The 21996-nt window shown below is 42.6% G+C and overlaps 1 protein-coding gene across 1 annotated transcript in view; it reads right to left on the reverse strand.

Moving 5' to 3' along the window:
- Positions 1-21996, reverse strand: part of PIBF1 (progesterone immunomodulatory binding factor 1) — a 207868-nt gene that overhangs the window by 17210 nt on the left and 168662 nt on the right. The window contains exon 18 of the mRNA XM_040991299.1: positions 557-730. Within this exon, the coding sequence (XP_040847233.1) occupies positions 557-730 (174 nt within the window). The remainder of the gene's footprint in view (positions 1-556; positions 731-21996) is intronic.

The following is a 21996-nucleotide window of genomic DNA, read 5'->3' on the forward strand; positions in this document are numbered from 1 at the left end:
AGTCAGAGAGAAAGATCTTGCATCCGCTGGTTTACTCCCCAAGTGGCTGCAACAGCTGGAGCTGATCTGATCTGAGCCAGGAGCCAGGAGCTTTCTCCAGGTCTCCCACATGGGTATAGGGTCTCAAGGTTTTGGGCCGTTCTTGACTGCTTCCCCAGGCCACAAGCAGGGAGCTGGATGAGAAGGTGAGCACACGGAATAGGAACTGGTGTCTATATGGGATTCTAGGGGTTGAAAGGCAAAGATTCAGCCACTGAACCATTGCACTGAGCCCCATATATGTGTGTGTATATATATATATATATTTTTTTTTTTTTGACAAATTTGTGTGTGCATACATTTCTACCTGAGGTAAATGCTAGATTTAGGACAATCTCTGGTCAAGTCTAGAAACAAAACCTATTAATGGAAACATAGATATAGCAAAGGGATTACTGCAGATTTGTTAAGGTCCTTTTATGAAACGAATAAAGTTAATCTATAATAGATCTGAAAGAGAGGACAAAATTTAAGTCAAGCATATTTAGTCAAAATCAGCAAGTAAAAGTGTACTTACAAAGAGTGTTGGCTTGGGTATAAATACATTGTCTTCATGTTCCCTGGGCGCATTCAAAGTCTGTGATTTCTGATTTTCTGGTTCATTTTTTGATTCTGTTTTAGTCAGAACTAAGCTGTTCTGAGCATGTTTACTACGCATATTAAGCAGAATCTGCTTCATGGCTGCCAATTCCTGTTGATACATGAAAACACAAGAAAACGGCAAATGTGATTTTGGCAAGCATGTTAATAATGACTGATGCTAAAATACTTGTTTTTATTTAAGTATAAGAAATATCTGAGGCAATTATACGACACCAATGAATAAACCTGTGAAAACAATGAAGTATTAATGTACCCTGATCATGCACCTGCTCTTACACCCATCAGTAAGCACTGTATCCCTTTAGTACAACTGCCATACAGTGGCTTCAAATCTTATTTTTAAATTTCGTTTTTGATATTTATATATCTGAGAAGGACTGATGCCCGAGCAGATCACTGGCTAGGGTAGGAAGGGCAAAGTGAGGTAAAGTGGATGAGACAATTGTTCCCAATTTTTTTCTTCCTGTATCTGGAGGAAGGGAGAAGAGCAGAGGAAAGAGCTGCTGCCAGCAATTAACTGCCAGATTTTCGGGTACACAGGAGTCACTGTGGTGCTTCAGAAACTACCAGTAGAGTCTTTGTCCCACCCAAGGGCATGGCACACTCGGCAGGGAATGTATGGTCTGGGTTTTGGAATATCACAACATCTCAGGTGATTTCAATGGACAGACAGGTCGGGGAACTACTCCTGGAGAGGCAATGGAATTAAAAGACACAATTACTTTAATACGAATTTTTTTTTAAAGAGGAAAAGGAATTTTGTAGCAGCTGACCTCTGAACCCCTTCTCTCTTTCATTTTTAAAGATTTATTTATTTTTTATTAGAAAGTCAGATATACAGAGAGGAGAAGAGACAGTAAGATCTTCGATCCATTGATTCATGCCGCAAGTGGCTACAACAGTGGATGTTGAGCCAATCCGAAGCCAGGAGCCAGGAGTTTCTTCCGGGTCTCCCATGTGGGTGCAGGTCCCAAGGCTTTGGGCTGTCCTCAACTCTTTTCCAGGCCATAAGCAGGGAGCTGGATGGGAAGCAGGGCTGCCGGGTTAAAACTGGTGCGCATATGGGATCCCGGCACATTCAGGTCGAGGATTTGAGCTGCTAGGCCATGACGCCAGGCCCTGGTTTGCCTTCAGTGTGACTACAGGAGCTGGGGCTGAGCAGGGCTGAAGGCAGGAGCCTAGAATTCTATGCACGTTTCCCATGTAGATGGCAGGAGCTCAGTCACTGCACTATCCTCTGCTGTCTCAGCATACACTAGCAGCAAGTCAGGTCATCCATCACTAAGTCTGCGGGCAATTGAACCTAGGCGCACTGAGACGCGGATGTGTCAAGAGGTGGCTTAACCTGCATGCCACACTCATTCCTGGTGCAGAAACATGCACACAAGAGGTCTTCACAAATTAGTGGGGAAAATCTGTGTTGTGAAAAAATTATGCATGATGGGCCCAGCGGCGTGGCCTAATGACTAAAGCCCTTGCCTTGAACACACTGGGATCTCATGTGGGCGCTGGTTCTAATCCCGGCAGCTCCACTTCCCATCCAGCTCCCTGCTTGTGGCCTGGGAAAGTAGTCGAGGACAGCCCAATGCCTTAGGATACTGCGCCTGTGTGGGAGACCTGGAATAAGTTCCTGGCTCCTGGCTCCTGGCTCTGGATTGGTGCAGCACCGGTGTTGTGGTTACTTGGGGAGTGAATCATCGGATGGAAGATCTTCCTCTCTATATCTCCTCCTCCGTGTATACCTGGCTTTGTAATAAAAATAAATAAATCTTTAAAATAAAAAAATTCTGCATGTATGTTAAAATTTTTTTTGCACCAAATACACTTATCTTTTAATTTCACCTTTTTCACATTTTTGGAGTACACTCATTTAGATAGATTATTTAGATATTTTTTCCTCTTCTCTGACTTAAACTGTCCAATTATCTTTATGAAGTCTTATATAAAGATGGTGGAGAAAATGGATCCAAATCTTTTTTCTTGGCAAGTGACCAGAAGTTTAAACAGCGAGTCTAAAATAACTACAGAACCTCTTAGGGCATATTATCCCCTTATGCTTTTATGGATAGTAAGTGGAGTTGGCTTCAGTTGCCTTTTGAGCAAACAAATAATTATGCTGAACTTTTTCTAAGAATTCAGATAAAAATTTTCACCCATTCCTCCTTCCAAGTCTATTTTGTCTGTTATTTTTTTTCCCCTATGACCAACTCCTAATATCTAACTAGCAGATATTTATGACTAATTATGAGATAGATTTCCTAAACACAAGCGGGCACAGAGCTGACAGACAAAGCGCTCCTTTACCTTATCTGTGCAACAGGTCATTTTCCTCCTGTTTATTTCATCCTCTTGTCAAGACACAGAAGTTACAGAAAGATGTTTTGCTCCCTTCTGCTAATCTGTTTATAGACATCAGCTCTGTGTCAGAGCAAGTTCCTACAGGCCTTTCTTTTCTGGCTGTCATTAGTTCTATTTAGAACCATCGAGCTTGAGTGTGTATTTTAAAACGGAGCTGCTGAATTGAAGCCACATGGCTTTAACAGACTTTAAGAGCAGGAAAGGGGCTGCAAGCAATGGTGTCAGGATTCTGCGGGATGGGGTTGTCTTGGCCATTTAGATACGGACATGTACTCCTGTAGACGACACCTATCTGACATACTGTTATGAAACCCTCCTCCCTTTGATTCGCTTGGGCTTTGCCCTTTCCCTGCTCCTTCACAGACGCTTCTTTAACACGAGTGTGTTGACCGTTCGGCTAGGACACTCTCTTCCTACCTCTGCCCCCGCTCACCTGTTCTATACTCTGATTATCTTCGTTTTCTCTGTTCATCACTGTTCCCTCGCAAAAAAGGTCCTAGAAAAGCCAACGTTCCTCCCTATTGCCTAGGTTTTTGAGATAAAGCTCTAAATCTTTAAAAAAAAAAAAATGGCTTAAGATGGCTTTCCTATGGAAACAACATAATGTACTCAAATGAACTTTTGTCTTTCTCTATAGAAAGTATCTTTATTATGTTCTAAACTCCCATTCTGTATCATTTGTTCTGGACTTTAAACTCTGTTCAACGGTCTGTCTGTTCATGTGCCATGTCACCCTGTTTTAGTGTTTAATGACTGAGATTTCCTCCCCCTAGCTACATGCTTGGAGGTGAGGTCAGGGGAATTGTGCTGAATTATAAAAATACAGTTAAGATCTGACTTGCTTGTGAAGTTGAGTTTTCCCAGCTATCAAAGTATTTTAATTTATCTTTCACCTGTATTTCTGGCATAGGTTGTTTAGCTCTAGTTGAAGAAATGACTACAATGAAATGAGCATGATTCATGAGATCTAAATCTAAAAACTGACAAAACCAACAATAAATAAACAAGAAAAATATGCAAGACACAGAAATCATTGTTGGGGCTGGCATGCTGGCTCAGCGGGCCAATCCTCCACCTTTCAGAACCAGCATCCCTTCTGGGTGCTTGTTTGTGTCCTGGCAGCTCCACTTCCCATCTAATTCTTAGCTTGTGGCCTAAGAAAGCAGAGGAGGATGGCCAAAAGTCTTGGGATTCAGCACCCACGGAGGAGACCTGGAGGAAGCTTCTGGCTCCTGGCTTTGGATTGGTGCAGCTCTGGCTGTTCTGGCTACTTGGGGCGTGAACCAGTGGAAGGAGGAGCTTTCTGTGTCTGTAAATCTGTCATTCCAATAAAAATAAATAAACCTTTAATAAAAAAAAAGGAAAAGAAATTATCATTGTCACTTCAAAACTGATTTTAAGTAAAATGAAATCATCCTGAAATCGAGTTTGTTTGGAACCAGGTTTCAGTTATTTTGTGTCTGTCTCCTAGTTGTTGGCTCCCTCTATTATAAAAAATTCTAAATTTATTTTAAAATTGTCTTAACTGAATTATCTATGTAAAGGGAACAGATTTCATATATAGTTATTTTTAAAGATTTATTTATTCTTATTACAATGTCAGATATACAGAGAGCAGGAGAGACAGAGATAAAGATCTTCCATCTGATGATTCACTCTCTAAGTGACCGCAACGGCTGGTGCTGTACCAACCCGAAGGCAGGAGCCAGGAGCTCTTCCAGGTCTCCCACATGGGAGCAGGGTCTCAAGGCTTTGGGCCATCTTTGACTGCTTTCCCAGCCAATAAGCAGGGAGCTGGATGAGAAGTGGAGGTGCTGGGATTAGAACCGGCGCCCATGTGGGATCCCGGTGCATTCAAGGCAAGTCTTAGAAGCTAGGCCACTATGTCGGGCCCAGATTTCATATATAGTTTTAAGGCCATAATAGTATTCGCTATCCACACTCCTCCTTCTTTTAGTTTTTTGACTTTGTTTTTGCATTTAACTTCTTTACTCTTTGATTCTGTTTCTTTTACAACTAGCCTTGGATCACCAGTCTGTAAGTTTATTTGTAATACTGTCTAAGGATCTGTAAATACTGCTCATTGTACAGAGGGTTGATTAAATACAAAAATGAAACCTATGATGGTCAAAGAATTTAATGTCCAAAGTATCAAGTTCAACTGGGTTGCTTTTCTTACAGTTCGCTGATTGCTCAAAATCATGCCATTTACTTAGGCTTCTATTTGATTTTCAAATTAGAGAAAAATTCCCCCCCCTCTTCTCAGTTTCTTTTTTCTTTGTCATCAATAAAACAATGCATGTATGCCCTTTATAATCTAGCCACTTAGAAAAAAAGCTAACTTGGGGTCAGTGTGGTGGCTCAGGTAGCCAATTCTCCAAGTGCAAGCTCTGGCATCCCTTTGGCCTCTGGTTTGTCTCAGCTGCTTCACTTCTGATGCAGCTCTTTGTTTTTGGTCTGGGAAAGCAGCAGAGGATGGCCCAAGTCCATGGCACCCTGTACCTGCGCGGGAGACCTGCAAGAGGCTCCTGGCTCCTGGTTTCAGATCAGCTCAGCTCCAGCTGTTGCAGCTGCTTGGGGAGTGAATCAAAAAACAGAAGATCTTCCTCTCTCTCTTCTCTGTATATCTAACTTTGCAATTGAAGACAAATAAATCTTAAAAAAAAAAAAAAGAAAAATAGAAAGTAAAGAGGGATGGAGAGATGGATTGAGGGAGAGAAGCAGATGGATCCTCCTTTTGCTGGTTCACTGCCCCAATTCCTGCAACAGCCTGGGTTGGGCCAGGCATGCGGGTTTCCCATATGGGAGACAGGAATCCAAATACTGGGGCCACGACTGCTACCTTCCATGTGTATCAACAGAAGCTGGATAGAAAGCAGAGGTCAGGACTCAATCCCCGGCACTACATTATGGGATGTAGGTGTTCCATGTATGGGTTTTAACCCACTGTACCCCAATACCCATCTCTGTTTAGCTTCTTAACCATGGTGTTCGTTGGGATCAATTTTCTACTGATTGTTTCTATGACTGATGCATAGCTGCTGCTCTTACGTTTCTTTTTATTGCATAACTTGGCAAGGTGGATCTTTCTCTTTTCATCTTTTTGCTATTTGATGGTGTATACGTCAGTAATTTTCTGAGAGGGTATTGTAAAACAAAGTATTGTGGTTTGGTATTATTATTTTTGTCTTCCAGAATAAAGTTTTAAGAATGATGAGGCCAATCCAATTTCCTTTTAAAAGTATTTTCTTTCTGGGATGTTCTACACAATTTCATTTTCCTTGTATTCCACCCACCCCATCATTTTAGTTTCTGCTAAGTTTTAGGAGAGTTCCTTGATTTTTCTTACATCTTTCTATTGGCATTTTTACTGTAATAACCTCATGATTTTGGCTTTGGCAGTTTTTGGAAATAACATCTAACTTTGCTCACTGATTTTTTTATTTTATTGAAATATCACTTTCTCAAATATTTCTAGAGAAACAAATTGCAATATATATGTATATATATATTTGATTTACTTTATTTTTATTGGAAAGTCAGATTTACAGAGAAGAGACAGATCTTCCATCTGCTCATTCACTCCCAGAGTGGCCCTGAAGGCCGGAGCTGAGCCAATACAAAGCCAGGATCCAGGAACTCCTTCCGGGTCCCCCAAGCGTGTGCAGGCAAGGTGTTGGGCCATCATCGTCTGCTCTCCCAGACCAAAAGAAGGGAGCTAGATGGAAGTGGGGCTACTGGGATTAGAACCAGCATCCATATGGGATCCTGGCACATCCAAGGTGAGGACTTTTTGCTGGGTCCCCCTCAATTTTTTTTTTAAATGCTTGGATGTTAAAAGCAGAAAGAATCATCATTTGCTGATTATAAAATTCAAAAACTGGGGGCCCGGCGGCGGAAGATCTTCCCCTCTGTTTCTCCTCCTCTCTATATCTGACTTTCCAATAAATTAAAAAAAAAAAAATTCAAAAACTGTACAAGTAAACTTACTTCCATCTCTTTACCGACTGAGACATTTAAATCCTTTCTGTAACAAAGTCTGATTTACAATAATCATGATGCTTTTACACTCATTTTCAAAGGTAACAGTATAATCTTAGCATATTAAACATACAAAAATTACTGTATCTACTAGGACCAAAGCACTATTACAATTAACAAATGAAGCATTGTCTTTGACCACACAGCTGAGATGATAGAACCAAAACAATTAACAACCAGGGCCCGGCGTGAGAGTGTAATGGTTAAAGTCCTCGCCTTGAATGCACCGGGATCCCATACTGGCACCTGTTCTAATCCCAGCAGCCCCACTTCCTATCCAGCTTCCTGCTTGTGGCCTGGGAAAACAGTTGAGGACGGCACAAAGCCTTGGGACCCTGCACCTGTGTGTGAGATCCGGAAAGAGGTTCCTGGCTCCTTAGCTTCGGATCGGCGCAGCACCAGTGTTGTGGTCACTTGGGGAGTGAATCATAGGATGGAAGATCTTCCTCTCTCTGTCTCTCCTCCTCTTTGTACATCTGCCTTTCCAATAAAATAAATAAATCTTCAAACAAAGAAACAAACAAACCAAACAAAAAAAAAGAACAAGGAAACCATACTCAGTGTGGTAACTCCTCTCCACAATGGAAGGCTTACGGGCAGGGATGGTTCTATGACGTTTATAATGATGAAGATGATGATTTTTAGTGTATAAGCTCCATGAGACAGGCAAACTGCCTTCTTACTTGAAAAGCACATATCTTAGTCATTTAAGATTTACTATTCACACAGAGTGGTGACATATTAAAACAGCTCAACTGCAGAGCAGCTTTTTAATAGTATTGCATAGTTCATGGCAATAAATTGCTGAAAGTTGTAAACTCTGCAAAGTTGTTGGCAAGGGGACACACAGATAGCATTTCTTGATGAAAATAGCTCTGACAAGCACAATGCAAACTATGCTCCACTGGAAGTGCTTTGATATCAGCATCACAATGTATCATTCCACCAAGGGGAATAATTTTTCCCATCTCTTTCCCTTGAAACAACATAAAGTAAAACTAATCTCATTTTAAAGCATGTAATGTACAATCTGCATATTTAAATTTTACCTGAAGGAATATTTTCAAAAAGCATTAGGGAAATTTTCAAAGAGGTGTGCAGTGTATGCTGTTTCCAGTTTGCAACTTCAACTTTCACCAACAGCTTGTCAATACAGTTTTCCTATTTTTTTTTTAAGTTTAATTTATTTATATGAGAGAGTGAGAGCAAGCAAGCCTATGTGTGCTCCATTTCACTTACGGGCTCGTTCCTCAAATGCTTGTCATGGCCTAGACTGGTCCAGGGCCAAATTTCAAGGTAGAAATTCAACCCAGGTCCCCCACATGGACGGTGGGCATTGACTATATTAGCTGTCCCAAAGCCTTGGGATCCTGCAACCATATGGGAGACCTGGAAGAAGTTCCTGTCTCCTGGTTTCAGATCGGCACAGCACTGGCCACTGTGCTCACTTGGGGAGTGAATCATCGGACGGAAGCTCTTTTTCTGTCTCTCCTCCTCTCTGTATATCTGACTTTGTAAAAAAAAAAAAAATCTATATCTATATATATATATATATACACACACATTTATAAACTCAATTATTTTATGCAGCATCTTCAATGAATTCCATGAACTAGTGAAAATTTTATTATAAAATAAGCTTTATGTTAGATGATTCTGCTAAGCTGTGGGCGAATATGTTCTGAGCATGTTAAAGGTTGCCTAGGTTAAGCTATCATATTATTACATTAAATGTATTAAATGCAGTTCAGATATTTTTAACTTGCTACTGAGTTTATTTGGATGTAGCACTGTTGGGGATGTGGGGGGACGCGTAGGTGTGAAGAGTATTGTTCCATTGCAGGCAGGGCTACAAAGAATTTCCCGCTGTATGGCAGGGCCAGGCGGATGTCTCAATCACCTGAATGCAGCTCCACCTTCCTTGGCATGGACACTGGACCACCCTGCGGAACAACTCTAATCCATTCAGGCACTGTTTGCTACTGTGGAGTTGGCTTTTTTACTCAGTGTGAGCTTGGAGGTTAATGTCAATAACAATGTCTTGCAAAAGGGCCTTCTATTATTTCTACTGTCTTGGCTGTCCCCATTGACCTTATGCTAATCAAGGGACCTTTTTTAGGCTTCATTCTTTCCTTGATCTTTAGGTTCTCCTTTTCTTTGTGATACAAGATTAAGTTGTAGAATAAGAATTGTAGTTAGGAACTTCTATTGTTTTTAAGTAAAACAAATGGCAGAATTATCTTTAGAAACACCCACTTGACCATGACTAGAAAGTCTGAGCCAGAGTTTGACTGCTTCTGTATAAATAAAGCGGACAGCTTTCCTGCATTGTCCATTATGATCATGAAATCCTAGTGGTCCATTTCTTTCCTCTTTACGCCTCGTCCACGAACCCTTCTCAAGTTCCGAACTCAGCTGGAGCTGGACTCTGGCATAGCCCCATTGTAAGTCAAGGAGTGACCTTCCTCACTGACATGTGCACTCATTTCAGAATTAATTTTAAAATATTTCCCAGGAGGGCCAGCACTGTGGTATAGTACTTGCACCATGGCATCCTATATGGGCATCCTGTCAAGTTCCAGCCGCTTCACTTACAATCCAGTTCCCTGTTCGTGGACTAGGAAAACAGCAAAATATGGCCAAAGTGTTTGGGCCTCTACCACCCATGTGGGGGACCCAGATGAAGCTCCTGAAAGCTGGCTTTGACCTAGCCCGCTCTGGCTGTGGGGCCATCTGGGGAACGAACCAGTGGATGGAAGAACTCTCTCTTTCTTGGTGTCCCCATCTCTGGATATGTTTCAATTTCTCTTAGATATATACCTAGGAGTGTAACTGCAGTGTTATTTGTAACACTTTATCTTAGGATTGCATTGCTAACATGGCTTAATCTATTTTATTACCCTTTTTTCTTTTCTTTTGTAATATTTTTTATAGTGATTTATTTTATTTTTATTTGAAAGGCAGAGTTAGAGACAGATTTCTGTAGTTTTATCTGCTAAATGGCCATAATGGCCATAATGGGTGGAGCTGGGCTAGTTCAAAGTCAGAGAACAGGAGTTTCTTTCTGGCCTTCCACGTGGGTGTAGGGGCCAAGCACTCCACTGCTTTTCCAGGCCATTAGCAGGGAGCTGGATCTCAAACAGAAATCCCACTGCTGCAGATGGCAGTGTTACCAGTTGGGCCCCAGTGTCAGCCCCATTCCAAACTTTTTTTTTAAGATATATTTATGTTATTGGAAAGGCAAATTTACAGACAGAGGGAAAGAATGAGACAAAGTTCTCCCATTTGCTGCTTCACTCCCCAAATGGCTGCAATGACTGGAGCAAAGCTGATCTGAAAGCCAGGAGCCAGGAGCTTCATCTGGGTCTCCCACATGGGTGCAAGGGCCATCCTTGTGTGTTGTCCCAGGCCATGAGCAGGGAGCTGGATAGGAAGTGGAACAGCCGTGAAACAAACCATCGCCCAGTGTAGATACTGGTGCTTGCAGGCTGAGAATTAGCCAGTGAAGCCATTGTGCTGGCCTCATTCTGAAGCATTTTAAAACATGTCTCAGAAGCCGACATTGTGGCACAACACATTAAGCCTTTGCCTGAAATTCTGGCATCCCTTATGAACGCTCTTTCAAGTACTGGCTATTTCTCTTTTGATCCAGCTCCCTGCTAATGCACCCTGGAACATACAGATGGCCCAAGTACCTGGGCCACTGCTACTCATACGGATGCGCTGGATGGAGTACTGGTCTCTGGACTTTGGCCCAGGAGAGCCCTGGCTGCTGGGAAGTGAACCAGTGGATGGAAGACATATCTCTTTCTGTCTTTTCATCTCTGTCATTGACTTTAAAATAAATAAATATTCAAAAAAAAGCATATTTCAGATTTTAGATCTTTTTATTTGTATTTCAGAAAATATTTTTAACAGATACATATATTTTAAAAGCAGCAAAGCATTATCATATCTACCATAATTAAAATTAGTTGAAATTGGGCTACCAGTGCAGTAGCCTAGTGGCTAGAGTCCTTGCCTTGCACATGCAAGGATCCCACATGGGCTCTGGTTCATGTCCCAGATGCTCCACTTCCCTTTCAGCTCCCTGGGAAAGTAGTCACGGACGGCCCATAGCCTTTGGGCCCTGCACCTGTGTGGGAGACCAGGAGGAGGCTCTTGGCTCCTGGCTTCAGATCGACTCAGCTCCGGCCATTGCGGCCACTTGGGGAGTGAAACAGTGGATGTAAGATCTTTCTCTCTTTATGTCCATCTCTCTGTCTTTCCAATAAAAATAATCAGTAAAAAATATCGTTGAAAAGAAAATGTAAACGTAAAACCATTCACCCCATATTCTAAAATGCCCAATACATTATAAAATTTCTTGCTAAAGCATAATTTGAAGTAGGGCTTAACATATGATTTATAAATAAGTTGTCTTGAATGCAGTGCCACAACACTGTGAAAAATGGATAAATAGATTTTATATGAAAAAACTATTACAGGATGGTATCAACCCCTCCAGCTGTAAACTGCTGTTTGCTATAGTCTGTCAGTCTCGCCATCCAGAAGCTGTCTCAGCAGGAATGTAGTACAGTGGCCGAGACCGCACTTGTGATGTTGGCATCAACTCCCGTGTTGGAGTCCCCGTTCTGTCCCCAGTTCCAGCTTCTTGTTAAAGTGTGCCCTGCAGACAGCAGTGATAGCTCAGCTATTTGGGTTCCTGCCAGGATGTGCGAGACCCACAGTAAGTTCTAGTTCCTGACTTCAGCCTGCCCCCGCTCCTGCTCTTACAGGTACCCGGGGAGTGAACCAGTGGATAGGAGACCTCTCTTGCTGCCTTTCAAATAAAAATAAATTACTAACTAAAAACAGCAACAACAAAAAAGTGTTCTTATTTTGGGCTAACCTCACTCCAGTATTATCTCTGTCTTTGGTGAAGTATACAAAGATTTATAGATATGAAGGAGAAGGAAGAGAGGGGACAGAAATGAATGTTCACTGAGTATCCATAACATGCCAGGCTTTGTTCTAAGTGTTTTATGTAAGAACTCTCTTTCAAAATGTCAAAAGGCAGATACTACCTCAGGTTTGAAGATAAAGAAGGTGGGCTTGGAAGCTCCAACAATCGCAATCATATTCATTTAGCTACTAAGAAGTAAGACTAGTACGCAAAGGCAGGTCTTCCTGGGCTCAAAGCTATCGCCATGTAGGGTATCATGCCAACACACCTCTTCATTTCAGCATGATGGGGATTTTTAAGTTATTTATTCAGCCTTTATAGACAGTTTAGAAATCCCCTCTGTGTACATATATTAAACTATCACACTGTACTCCATAATCATGTACAGTTCTAGTCAATTAAAACTAGAAAAAAGAAAGAAATGCACTCTTTATGTTACTTAGCTCAGGTTTGAAAAATGACTACCTACCTATCAACATAGCTTTTCCTTACTAAGTTATAAAATCAAAACAGAGCCAAACCAAAAAAGGCAGAAACACTAAGAAAAACAGGACAGAGTGAGCAATGTCCCTGGGTTATGGATCCTGTCTATCCTTTGTTTTAATTCTCATCTTTGGAGGCATGTAGAACAAGTCTCTCACTGCCTCTTGTACGTGCTATTTTGCATTGCTTATCATCCTTTAAGTCTTATCTTTTCTAAACATTCCCAGTATCTTCACCTCTCTTACAATTGAAAAGAATTCTTTCATCATCCTGATTGTTTCCTTTATCACCCAGCACTGAAAGTTTGGGGTCTACAACAGGCTACAGAGATGTAAGTCTTAACTAGAGCAGGTGGGAAGAAGGTCTGTCAAGTTTTTATTCTAACTTGAGACGGAAAAACATTTTTGGTGTATTGAGTTCTTAGTGAGAAGTCAAGCATTTACACGAATGACTGCAAATGAAAGCCAATTTCAGCTGTCCCAGCCTCAGAGTCATGACTAAAACCCAAAACATTCTTTCCTAAGCTTGGGGATAACCTTAGGGTCATTCCCAACGGCCATCAGATAGAGGAAGGTACCATTAACACACTGAAGTAAGCCCTGGCATTGATAGTTACTGCCACTGCTGACTTAGAACACAAGTGTGGCCAACTTTACTTCTGTTCTGGCTTGGTCTCCCCAGACTCCTTAGCTCATCTTTTTCCTGAACGACAGCTAGCATTCTCACGGCTTGTTCCGCATTGCCTTAGAGCAGTCACATCCTCCTGATGCCTGCTTTCTTTGTCTTCTTTAAGGCTTAAACCAGTCCTGTGATAGGGAATGCTGCCGTTGCAGGGGTGCCCTGGCCCTCTGTGTCAGGGCGCGGGCTGGTATTTATTTATTTCCATGCTCTTGAAAGGCAGAGAGAGAGAGGGATCTCTCATCACTTGGCTTACTGCTAGCATCGTAACAGGCCTGCATAGCCAGTGGTAGGCCAGGCCGCACTCAGGAGGCTGGAACTCCACCCAGGTCTCTCACACAGGTGGCAGAGGCATAAATACTTTGGCCATCATCTGGTGCTTCCCAGGATGTATCCACAGGAAACTGTATCTGAGGTGGAGGAACCAGGACTTGAACTGATACTCTGATACAGGCTGTGGGCATCTCAAGTTGTGGCTTAAACTAAGGGCCCCAATGTCTGATTATGTAGTTCATTTTTGACCAATTAGATTGATTTCATTTCCATAATAATATTCATCTAAGTGTTACCCAATTTCTGATGTTTAGTATTTTTGCATTATCTGAGAAGTTTTGATGAATATATTACTCATTATCAGAACTGATTACCTTAAGATACTAAACCCTAGCCTCTGCTTTTTTCTTTGAGATTTCTTTTTATTGGAAAAGCACATCAGATTTATGTAAAGAAGCAGAGATAGAAACATCTCCCATCCACTGGTTCACTCCTCAAGTAGCTGTATTGACCACTGCTGAGCTCATCTGGATTTAGGATCTTCTTCTGGGTCTCCCATGTGGTGAGGGTCCCAAGGCTTTGGGCCATCCTTCACTGCTTTCCCAGGCCACAAGCACGGAGCTGGGAAGTAGGGTGGCCAGGACACGAACTGGAGTCCATATGAGACTCTGGTGCTTACAAGGTGGGGATTTAGCCATTCAGGCATTGTGCTGCGTCTGTTCGGTCCTGTGGTTTAACCAATGGGTAACAAACTCCGAATTGCTCTGGTGCCTATGAGTCCTTCATGCTGTATATCCAGCCTTCTCCTCTTAGTGTTAGCTCCTTGATATTGGATCAGTGACTTGGGAAGCCTGTATCAGTATTGGCAGTACTGCATGGGTACTATGGCACACAGGGGTGAGCTGCAGCTGGGGACACCTGCACTCCACAATGCAGTGCCTGAATTCAAGGTCCACCTCTGCTTCCAATTCAACTTCCTGCTAACATGCTTTCTGGAAAGCAGCAGACGAGGGTTGAAAATGTTGGGACTCTCCTGGCTTTGGCCTGGGCCAGCTTTGGGTGTTGTGGGAAGTTGGAGAGTGAGCCAGTGGGTGGAAGGTCTCTTTCTGCTGCTCTTTCAAACAAAAAGAAAGAAACGTGAAAAAAACAAAACGAAACAAAAACCAGTTCATATGGTGCCTAATGCTTGCCAGCATACATTTTAGAGCACTTACTTATAGCGCAGCAGTTTCTGTTTGTATACTCAAGTTCTACTCAGCTTTGTTTGGTTTCTTATAAGCTGCTACTCCGCTGAGAGAGTTATAAAAACACAGGGTTAGAAAGGATGGCAAGAGGTCATTTACTTATATCTTACTGATTAAAAAAAGAATGAGAGAGAAATGTACTTGGTGTTTATAAAATAAATTGTACCACAGACTTCTAAAATGTAGGGGGAAATGTACATTTCATCCTTTTACAAAAAGCCCTAGGAAATGACAGGTTTATATGACACACAATAGATGCGAAATGTGATACAGGAAGTTAAAAGGGCATTTATACACAGATAAAATATTTTGATGATGAGATACTCCATTTTACATAAGGCAGAGCTCTACCTGCAGGACATAACAAAGGTACTTGTGATTTTAAGGATGACAGAAAGATTAAAAGAATTCAAAATACCTACAAAAACCCAAACAACTCTGACCTAGTTATAGGAAGTTCTGTACACATGCATATAACTGCAGTCGTCTCCAGAGTGCAATGTCAAAGACATCCAAGTGGTTTGTGTCTTGCACATAATTCAAAACTGATCAGAATTAACAATCTACAGAATGGGAAACAGACTTAACTGCTGCGCTGTGAAATGGGTATAACTACAATAGGGTCACTATGGGGTTCAAGTGCAATGAAAACACACAGACCAAGGCAGTAATCTATCTATCTATCTATCTATCTATCTATCTATCTATCTATCTATCTATCTATCTATCTATCTATCTATCCATCCATCCATCCATCCATCCATCCATCTACTTGTTGAAAAGTGAGTATTTAGGAGAAAAACTTTATGTCTATAATACTAGAAAGCCAAAGCAGGAAGCCCTTTTTCTTGGTATACAGGGATTATTTAAAGGTTTTCCTCCCCCCTCCCCCTTTTTAAAGATTTATTTATTTTCATTGGAAAGGCAGATTCAGAAACAGGAGAAGAGACAGAGAGAAAGACCTTCTGTCCATTGGCACAATGGCTGGAACTGAGCCAATCCAAAGTAGGGCAGTCTGCACATGAACAAGTGCCTATAATGCCAGCACATGCAAGCAGAAGACTTTACCCACTAGGCTACTGCTTTTCATTTTCCTAATTTCCACAGATAATTGTAAGAAACCAATCTAACTGTTCCCTAGACAGAGTAGTGTGACATCATTGGCCTCAAAGCATTTAAAGCACTTTGGAGGGCCTGGAGTGGTAACCTAGTGGCCAACATTCTCTCCTTGCATGCATAGGGATCCCATATGGGCACCATTTTTAATCTTGGCTGCTCTACTTCCCTTCCAGCTCCCTGCTTGTAGCCTGGGAAAGCAGTGGAGCATGGCCCAAAGCCTTGGGACTCTGTACCCATGTGGGAGACCCAGAAGAAGCTCCTGGCTCCTGGCTTCGGATTGGCGCAGCGAGCCAGCGGATGGAAGATCTTTCTGTCCGTCTCTTTTCTCTGTAAATATCATTATTAGTGTTAGTAAGGGTAATGGGTGCTGCTCAGCGTTTCTGCGTTCCATATTAAGCGCCTCGCTCCAAGCGCTGTGCATTTTACTTCTGGTACATCATCTGCTTACGGCCACTGTGGGAAGCAGCTGGTGATGGCTCAAGCACTTTGGCCTCTTCTACCCATGTGGCAAACTCAGACAGAGTTCCAGCATTCTGGGCTTAGCCTGGCTCCACCCTGGCTGTTGCAGCCATTTGTGAACTGAACCAGTAGATGGAACATAATGCTCTCTCTGTTCCTCAAATTAAAAAAGAAAGAAAAGAAACAAAGAGAAAAGGAAAAAAAAAGATAAAAGAACAAGGTCATGGAAAATGTGTCCTATGGAAAAACTACATATGTTTTTTTTTTGCTCTAAAATAAAGCCATCTTTGAAATCCACTTTCCATGATCTCTTTGAAGTATTCTTGCACAAAAGGTTTGGTTGCAACATGCATTAAAGTATGTGTAAACAGGGGTCAGCATGTGGCAAAGCTACCCCCACGACAAAGGCATCCCTGAGGGCGGTGGCTGGAGTCCCAGCTCCGCTTTCCATCCAGCTCCCTGATAAAAAGCCTGGGAGGCAGGGGAAGATGACTCAAGTGCCTGGACCCCTGCACCTGTGTACGAGACCCAGAAGAAGCTCAAGCTCCTGGATTTGGCCTGGCACAGCCCTGGCTGCTGTGCATATTTGGGAAATGAGCCAGTGAGTGGAGGCACTTTTCTTCCCTATAATTTTGTTTTTCAAAGAAATGAACTGTTCTCTGTCCTGCAGCGATGGACTTGGTGCACGGAGCCTGTAATAACACGCATGGACTACTGACCGATGGTCAATAGCCGAAGTTTATCAGTGGCATCAGATTTTTATAGACTGAGGGGACATAGGATAAGGAAGGAGGTATTGAGCTTATATACGGGACCCATCGTTTCCATACCCTTGTTTGGAACAATTCTGTTTTGCATATCCCACCAAGTGTTTTCATTCAAATGCTATCCATTCAGCTGTTCTCATACAAATGGTATCCAATCATTTCTCACACAAATGTTATCCTATCAATTGTAATTCTATGCTCACTGACCTTCTAGAATCACAATATCCTTCTATAATGAATAAATGTTCAAAAATAAAGTATTAATATATTTGTAATTTGTATTGCTTTTTATAAAAAGATTTATTATTTCTTATTGCAAAGTCAGATATACACAGAGGAGAAGAGACAGGGAGGAAGACCTTCTGTCGAATCACTCTCCAAGTGACTGCAACAGCTGGTGCTGCACTGATCTGAAGCCAGGAGCCAGGAGCTTCTTCCGGGTCTCCCATGTGGGTGCAGGGTCCCAAGACTGTGGGCTGTCCTTGACTGCTTTTCCAGGCCACAAGCAAGGAGCTGAATGGGAAGTAGGGTTGCCAGGATAAGAACCGGAGGCCTACATCAGATCCCAGTGCGTTCAAGGCAAGGACTTTCGCTGTTACACTCTTGTACCGGGCCCCTGTACTGCTTTTTAAAAGTGTATCTTTTTGAAAGGGAGAAAGAGACAGACACAAAGGATTCTCCCATCTTTTGATTTACTCCCCAAACACCTGCAGCAGTCAGGGCTGTACTGAGGAACCCAATCTCTCACATAACTCCCAAATACTTGAGCCACTGCCACCTGCTGCCTCTTAGATGTGAATTTTCTTAGATGTGAACTTACATACTCTTACGCAGAAAAAACAAGTATTCATTAGAAATTTTTAAAATAAACTTCTTTGAAAAGCTTATAAGGACAGAAAGTAGCGTAAGCACTCCTATCTGGTAATTCACGCCCTCCATGCTGAGACTGAGACAGGTTGATGACAAAAATCAAGAAATTAAGTCTCAAATGTGGTTGGTAGAAGCCCCACAACCTGAGCCATCAATACTGCTTCCAATGGTCTACATTATCAGGAAGCTGGAACTGGGAGCTGGTGCTGGGTACGCAACCCAAGTCCTCTGACAGAGACTCGGGGATCTTAACTGCTGGGTAAAACACCTGTCCTGAAAAAATAAGCATTTTAAAACATTGCAAGGAAAATACAACTTAAATCGTATATTCCTATTTTAGTTTTGACTCTAATAGTTGTCTTTTATTGAAACACATTTGCATCCAGAAAACTGAAATAAAAAACTGTCTTGAAGAGTACCATTTTGCTGGGAAATGAATGAGTATTGGAAATCATGATCCTTACATTTAAGGAAAAATTAACTTTCTCGGTGGTTGCTTTCCTTTTCTTTCTTTCTTTCTTTTTTTTTTTAAAGCATGTTGATTGTAAAATTTAACCACATAGGTATATAAGAAAAACATGTAAAAAGGCATTCTTAAAGAAAATTTCCAAACAGTTAAGTATGAATCAAAGTCAGTGACACATATCTAGAAATATGCCATTTGTTGGAGCCTCTTATGAGGTAGATTGCCTAAGGGGCACTTGGGATGCTGAAATGTCCCTGAAATCTTCCGAGAAATCACAAAGAACACATGAATTAGAATCCGGGAACATAAACATACCTTAAAAGAATGATAATTACGCTGTGACTTCACTTTTAAGAAACCTGGGTAACTGCAGGGTTTGTTTTTGCTAAGTGACATACACTGCGGTAAGAAGCAAGTTCTCCAGCACAGTGGGCATTCGGCCAAGATTCAGGCATGTGTGAGGCCTCTCACTCTGAGGGCTTGGTAAGCATGAGCCGATTACTTCTGGTTAAATTCTAACTGAAATGATTCTGGGCCTTCAGTGATGATACTGGCAGAAACACTGAAAGGAAAGGTAGAAAGTATCTTGGGTCTTCAAAGCACATGTCTTGCATTCCTTGGGGATGTATGAGAGTACTTTAGAAAGCTCCTGGGGAAAATATGCTTATTTTCGTGCAAAAAAATCTGAACTCCAAACTCCATGCACACTTTTTTTTTTTTATAATAAGCAATCTCTATGTACTTATGGAAGACCTCTCATACATCCTTATATATCCCTCAAGGCTAACATGGTTACAACCACCAGGCTTAGACTTTTAGTAGTATATCTCTCTGTCTGTATTTAAAGATTTATTTTATTTATTTGAAGGGCAGAGTTCCACAGAAAGAAGCAGATGGACAGATAGAGATCTTCCATTTACTGGTTCATTCCCCAGATAGCTGCAATAGCTAGGGCTAGGCCAGGTCCAAGCCAGCAGGCAGGAGCTTCAGCCAGGTATTCCATGAGGGTGCCTGAGGACTGGGGTTACCTTCTGTGGCTTTCCTAGGCCATTAGCAGGAAACTAGATTGCATGTAGAGCAGCTGGGACTTAAACAGGCTCCCAAATGGGATGCTGGTGTCACAGGTGGCTACACAAAGTATCTGAGATGACTTCCCACTGGAACTTTCGGATAGTTCTCTGAAACGCTTTTTGGGCAGAGATGTTCTGTATCTTTTTTTTTTCTTTCCCACTGTTAAAATATTACCTGGGTAAAATTATTTTCTTGACAGGAGGGGATTAATATATATTAAATGTCAGTTTCTAAAAGTTTGTGTTTGACAGTTTCTAGTGCGAATACTGGTGAACACTAGAAAGGACCATATTAGTTTATTAAATACTCAAATGAGCAGTTATTATGAACTAAATATTGTGCAAAAGGTGAAGGTGCAAAGAGGAAACAGACTGTCAGGTAAGTCAAGCACATGATTATGATATAGATTATGATATGATATAGAAAATTAACAAAGGTATTTTAAAAATTATGGAGTTAGGAAGAACTGTGAAGGCTAAAATTTAAACCAATCCTTGAAACAGAAGAAAAATAGCAAAGACTTTAGAAACATTAGCTGAGCTACTACTACATGCCAGGAATGTTACTGCATCATTCAATCTTCACACAACCCTACGAACTGCCATGTTAAGGTACTTAGTGAAGCGTAGAGGGACTAAATTAGAGGGATGAAATGATGGCTTCAGGGGTGGAGTCCACGTAAGGCTAGGCCAGGCTGTAGCACCTAACAGTAAGAACTGGAATGAGTGAGGGACAGTCAGGAAAAGCTACTGTTCCTGCTAGGATGGGAGGTGGACTAAGTAGGGCTGGCCCATGGACCCACCAATGCACACGAGATCTGGCACTGAGAGATGTTCTGATGGACGAGCCTGGGGACAAGAACCACGATAGGAAGCAGCCCAAACCAGGCCAGGCTACGGTACTCATGAGCTTACCTTTGGCTCAGATCTGGGGTGAGCCAAGCTGGGCCAGTTTATATCACCTGCTGGCAAATCGAAGAGCTAGAACAGTGTGTGGGTCATGCCAGTTAGGGCCACAATACCAGCCAGTTCACATCAGGGGCTGGGACTGGGGATTGCCTGGGCTGGGATAGGCTGTAGTCCCTGCCAGTGAGCTGGAACTTGGGGTGGGCAGGGCCTGGCCATGCTAGAGCACCCACTGGCAAATGCCAAGGTGAGGCGGGCCATTCCAGACTGGGCCACAGCATGCAACCAGCACACAAGAGATCCAGGGAAGAGTGGGTGAATCTATTGGAGGGGGTGCTGCGTGGGGCTCCCCTGTTGGGCCACTATTCTCACTGGTAAGCATGAGAGCTGGGATAGGGGCAGACAAAGCCAGGCAGGGCTACATCTGTTGGCCTGCATGTAAGATGGATAGGAGACAAGCCAGGTTGAATGCACTGAACCCACTAGTACATTCATAAGTGAGTGGGTGAAGGTTGATTGGGCTTTGCTGCAGCCATCAGCTAGCAGATGCTGGCACTGGGAGTGGGGTGGGGATGAGGAACGGGACAGGAAACTTTGTCAAGCTAAAATGTAGTACCACAGGAGAATGCGAGATCCAGGAGTGGGAGTGAGCCCATTAGGGAAACAGTACGCACCTCCCTCTGGTTGCCATGCCAACTGGTGAGCATAAAAACCAGGCCTGGGACAGGCATGGCTAGACAGAGAGTGGCAGCCACCAGCACATGTATGGGCTGGATAGTGGGGCTGGTTGGGTTGAACTAGGCTTCAATGCCCATTGACATGTATGAAAGCTGAATGGGATGTGGGACAGACTGAACCAGTCTGCTGTACATACTGGCAAGCACAGGAACCAGGGCAAGGGGCGGCCCTGGTGGAGGTTATTGCGGGTAGCTCTGACTAGGCTGTAACTCCCATTGGTTTGCATGGGGGGGCAAGTGTGTTGTGGGCAGGATCAGGCTGGATTGCAATGCCTATTAGTTTGTGTAGAAGACATGGCTAGAGATGACTGACCCAGCAATTACAAGTAACAGTGTGCGTGTAGACTGATTTGGACTCTGTATTGGCAAGCACACACAAGAATCAGGTCTGGGATCACCTCAGATGAAGTTTCTTTGGAAATCCCCCCAACTGAACCACTGGCCTCAGAATTCCAACCATAGAGAGAATTGCAGGTTCTGTGGTCTGACCGAGGAATGCATGTGTCAGAGATGGGCCTCCTCAGTGGCTTCAACAGAGCAGTGGACAGCATATCTAGATGCACATGGAGAATATGGCAGTACACTTGAGCCTGCAGAGGATGCTTGGTACCATAACAGAGGATGGAGGACAGAACAAACCGATCAACTACCCCAGCCAAGTGCTGGCACTGAATACCTGGGGAAATGGAGACTCCAAGGTGGACTTTGTCAACTGGTATGATCTCAGAGATTTCATCATGATTTGATTGGCAATATCGGCACCAATACAGAACCAATATCGGCTGAACTACCAATACCACTTGAGCGGGACCCTTGGAGCATGCCCCATATCAGGGACCATGGGATGGTTGGGAGGCTGGGTGTGGCTTCTCCCTTTATCTCTCCCCCTTCCCCAGATACAGGAAGGGAAAAAGAGAATGTCAAAACAGTGGTATCAT

Source organism: Ochotona curzoniae, unplaced genomic scaffold, assembly GCF_017591425.1.
Source record: "Ochotona curzoniae isolate NIBS_2020 unplaced genomic scaffold, NIBS_Ocur_1.0 contig_64, whole genome shotgun sequence".
Lineage (NCBI taxonomy): Eukaryota > Metazoa > Chordata > Mammalia > Lagomorpha > Ochotonidae > Ochotona > Ochotona curzoniae.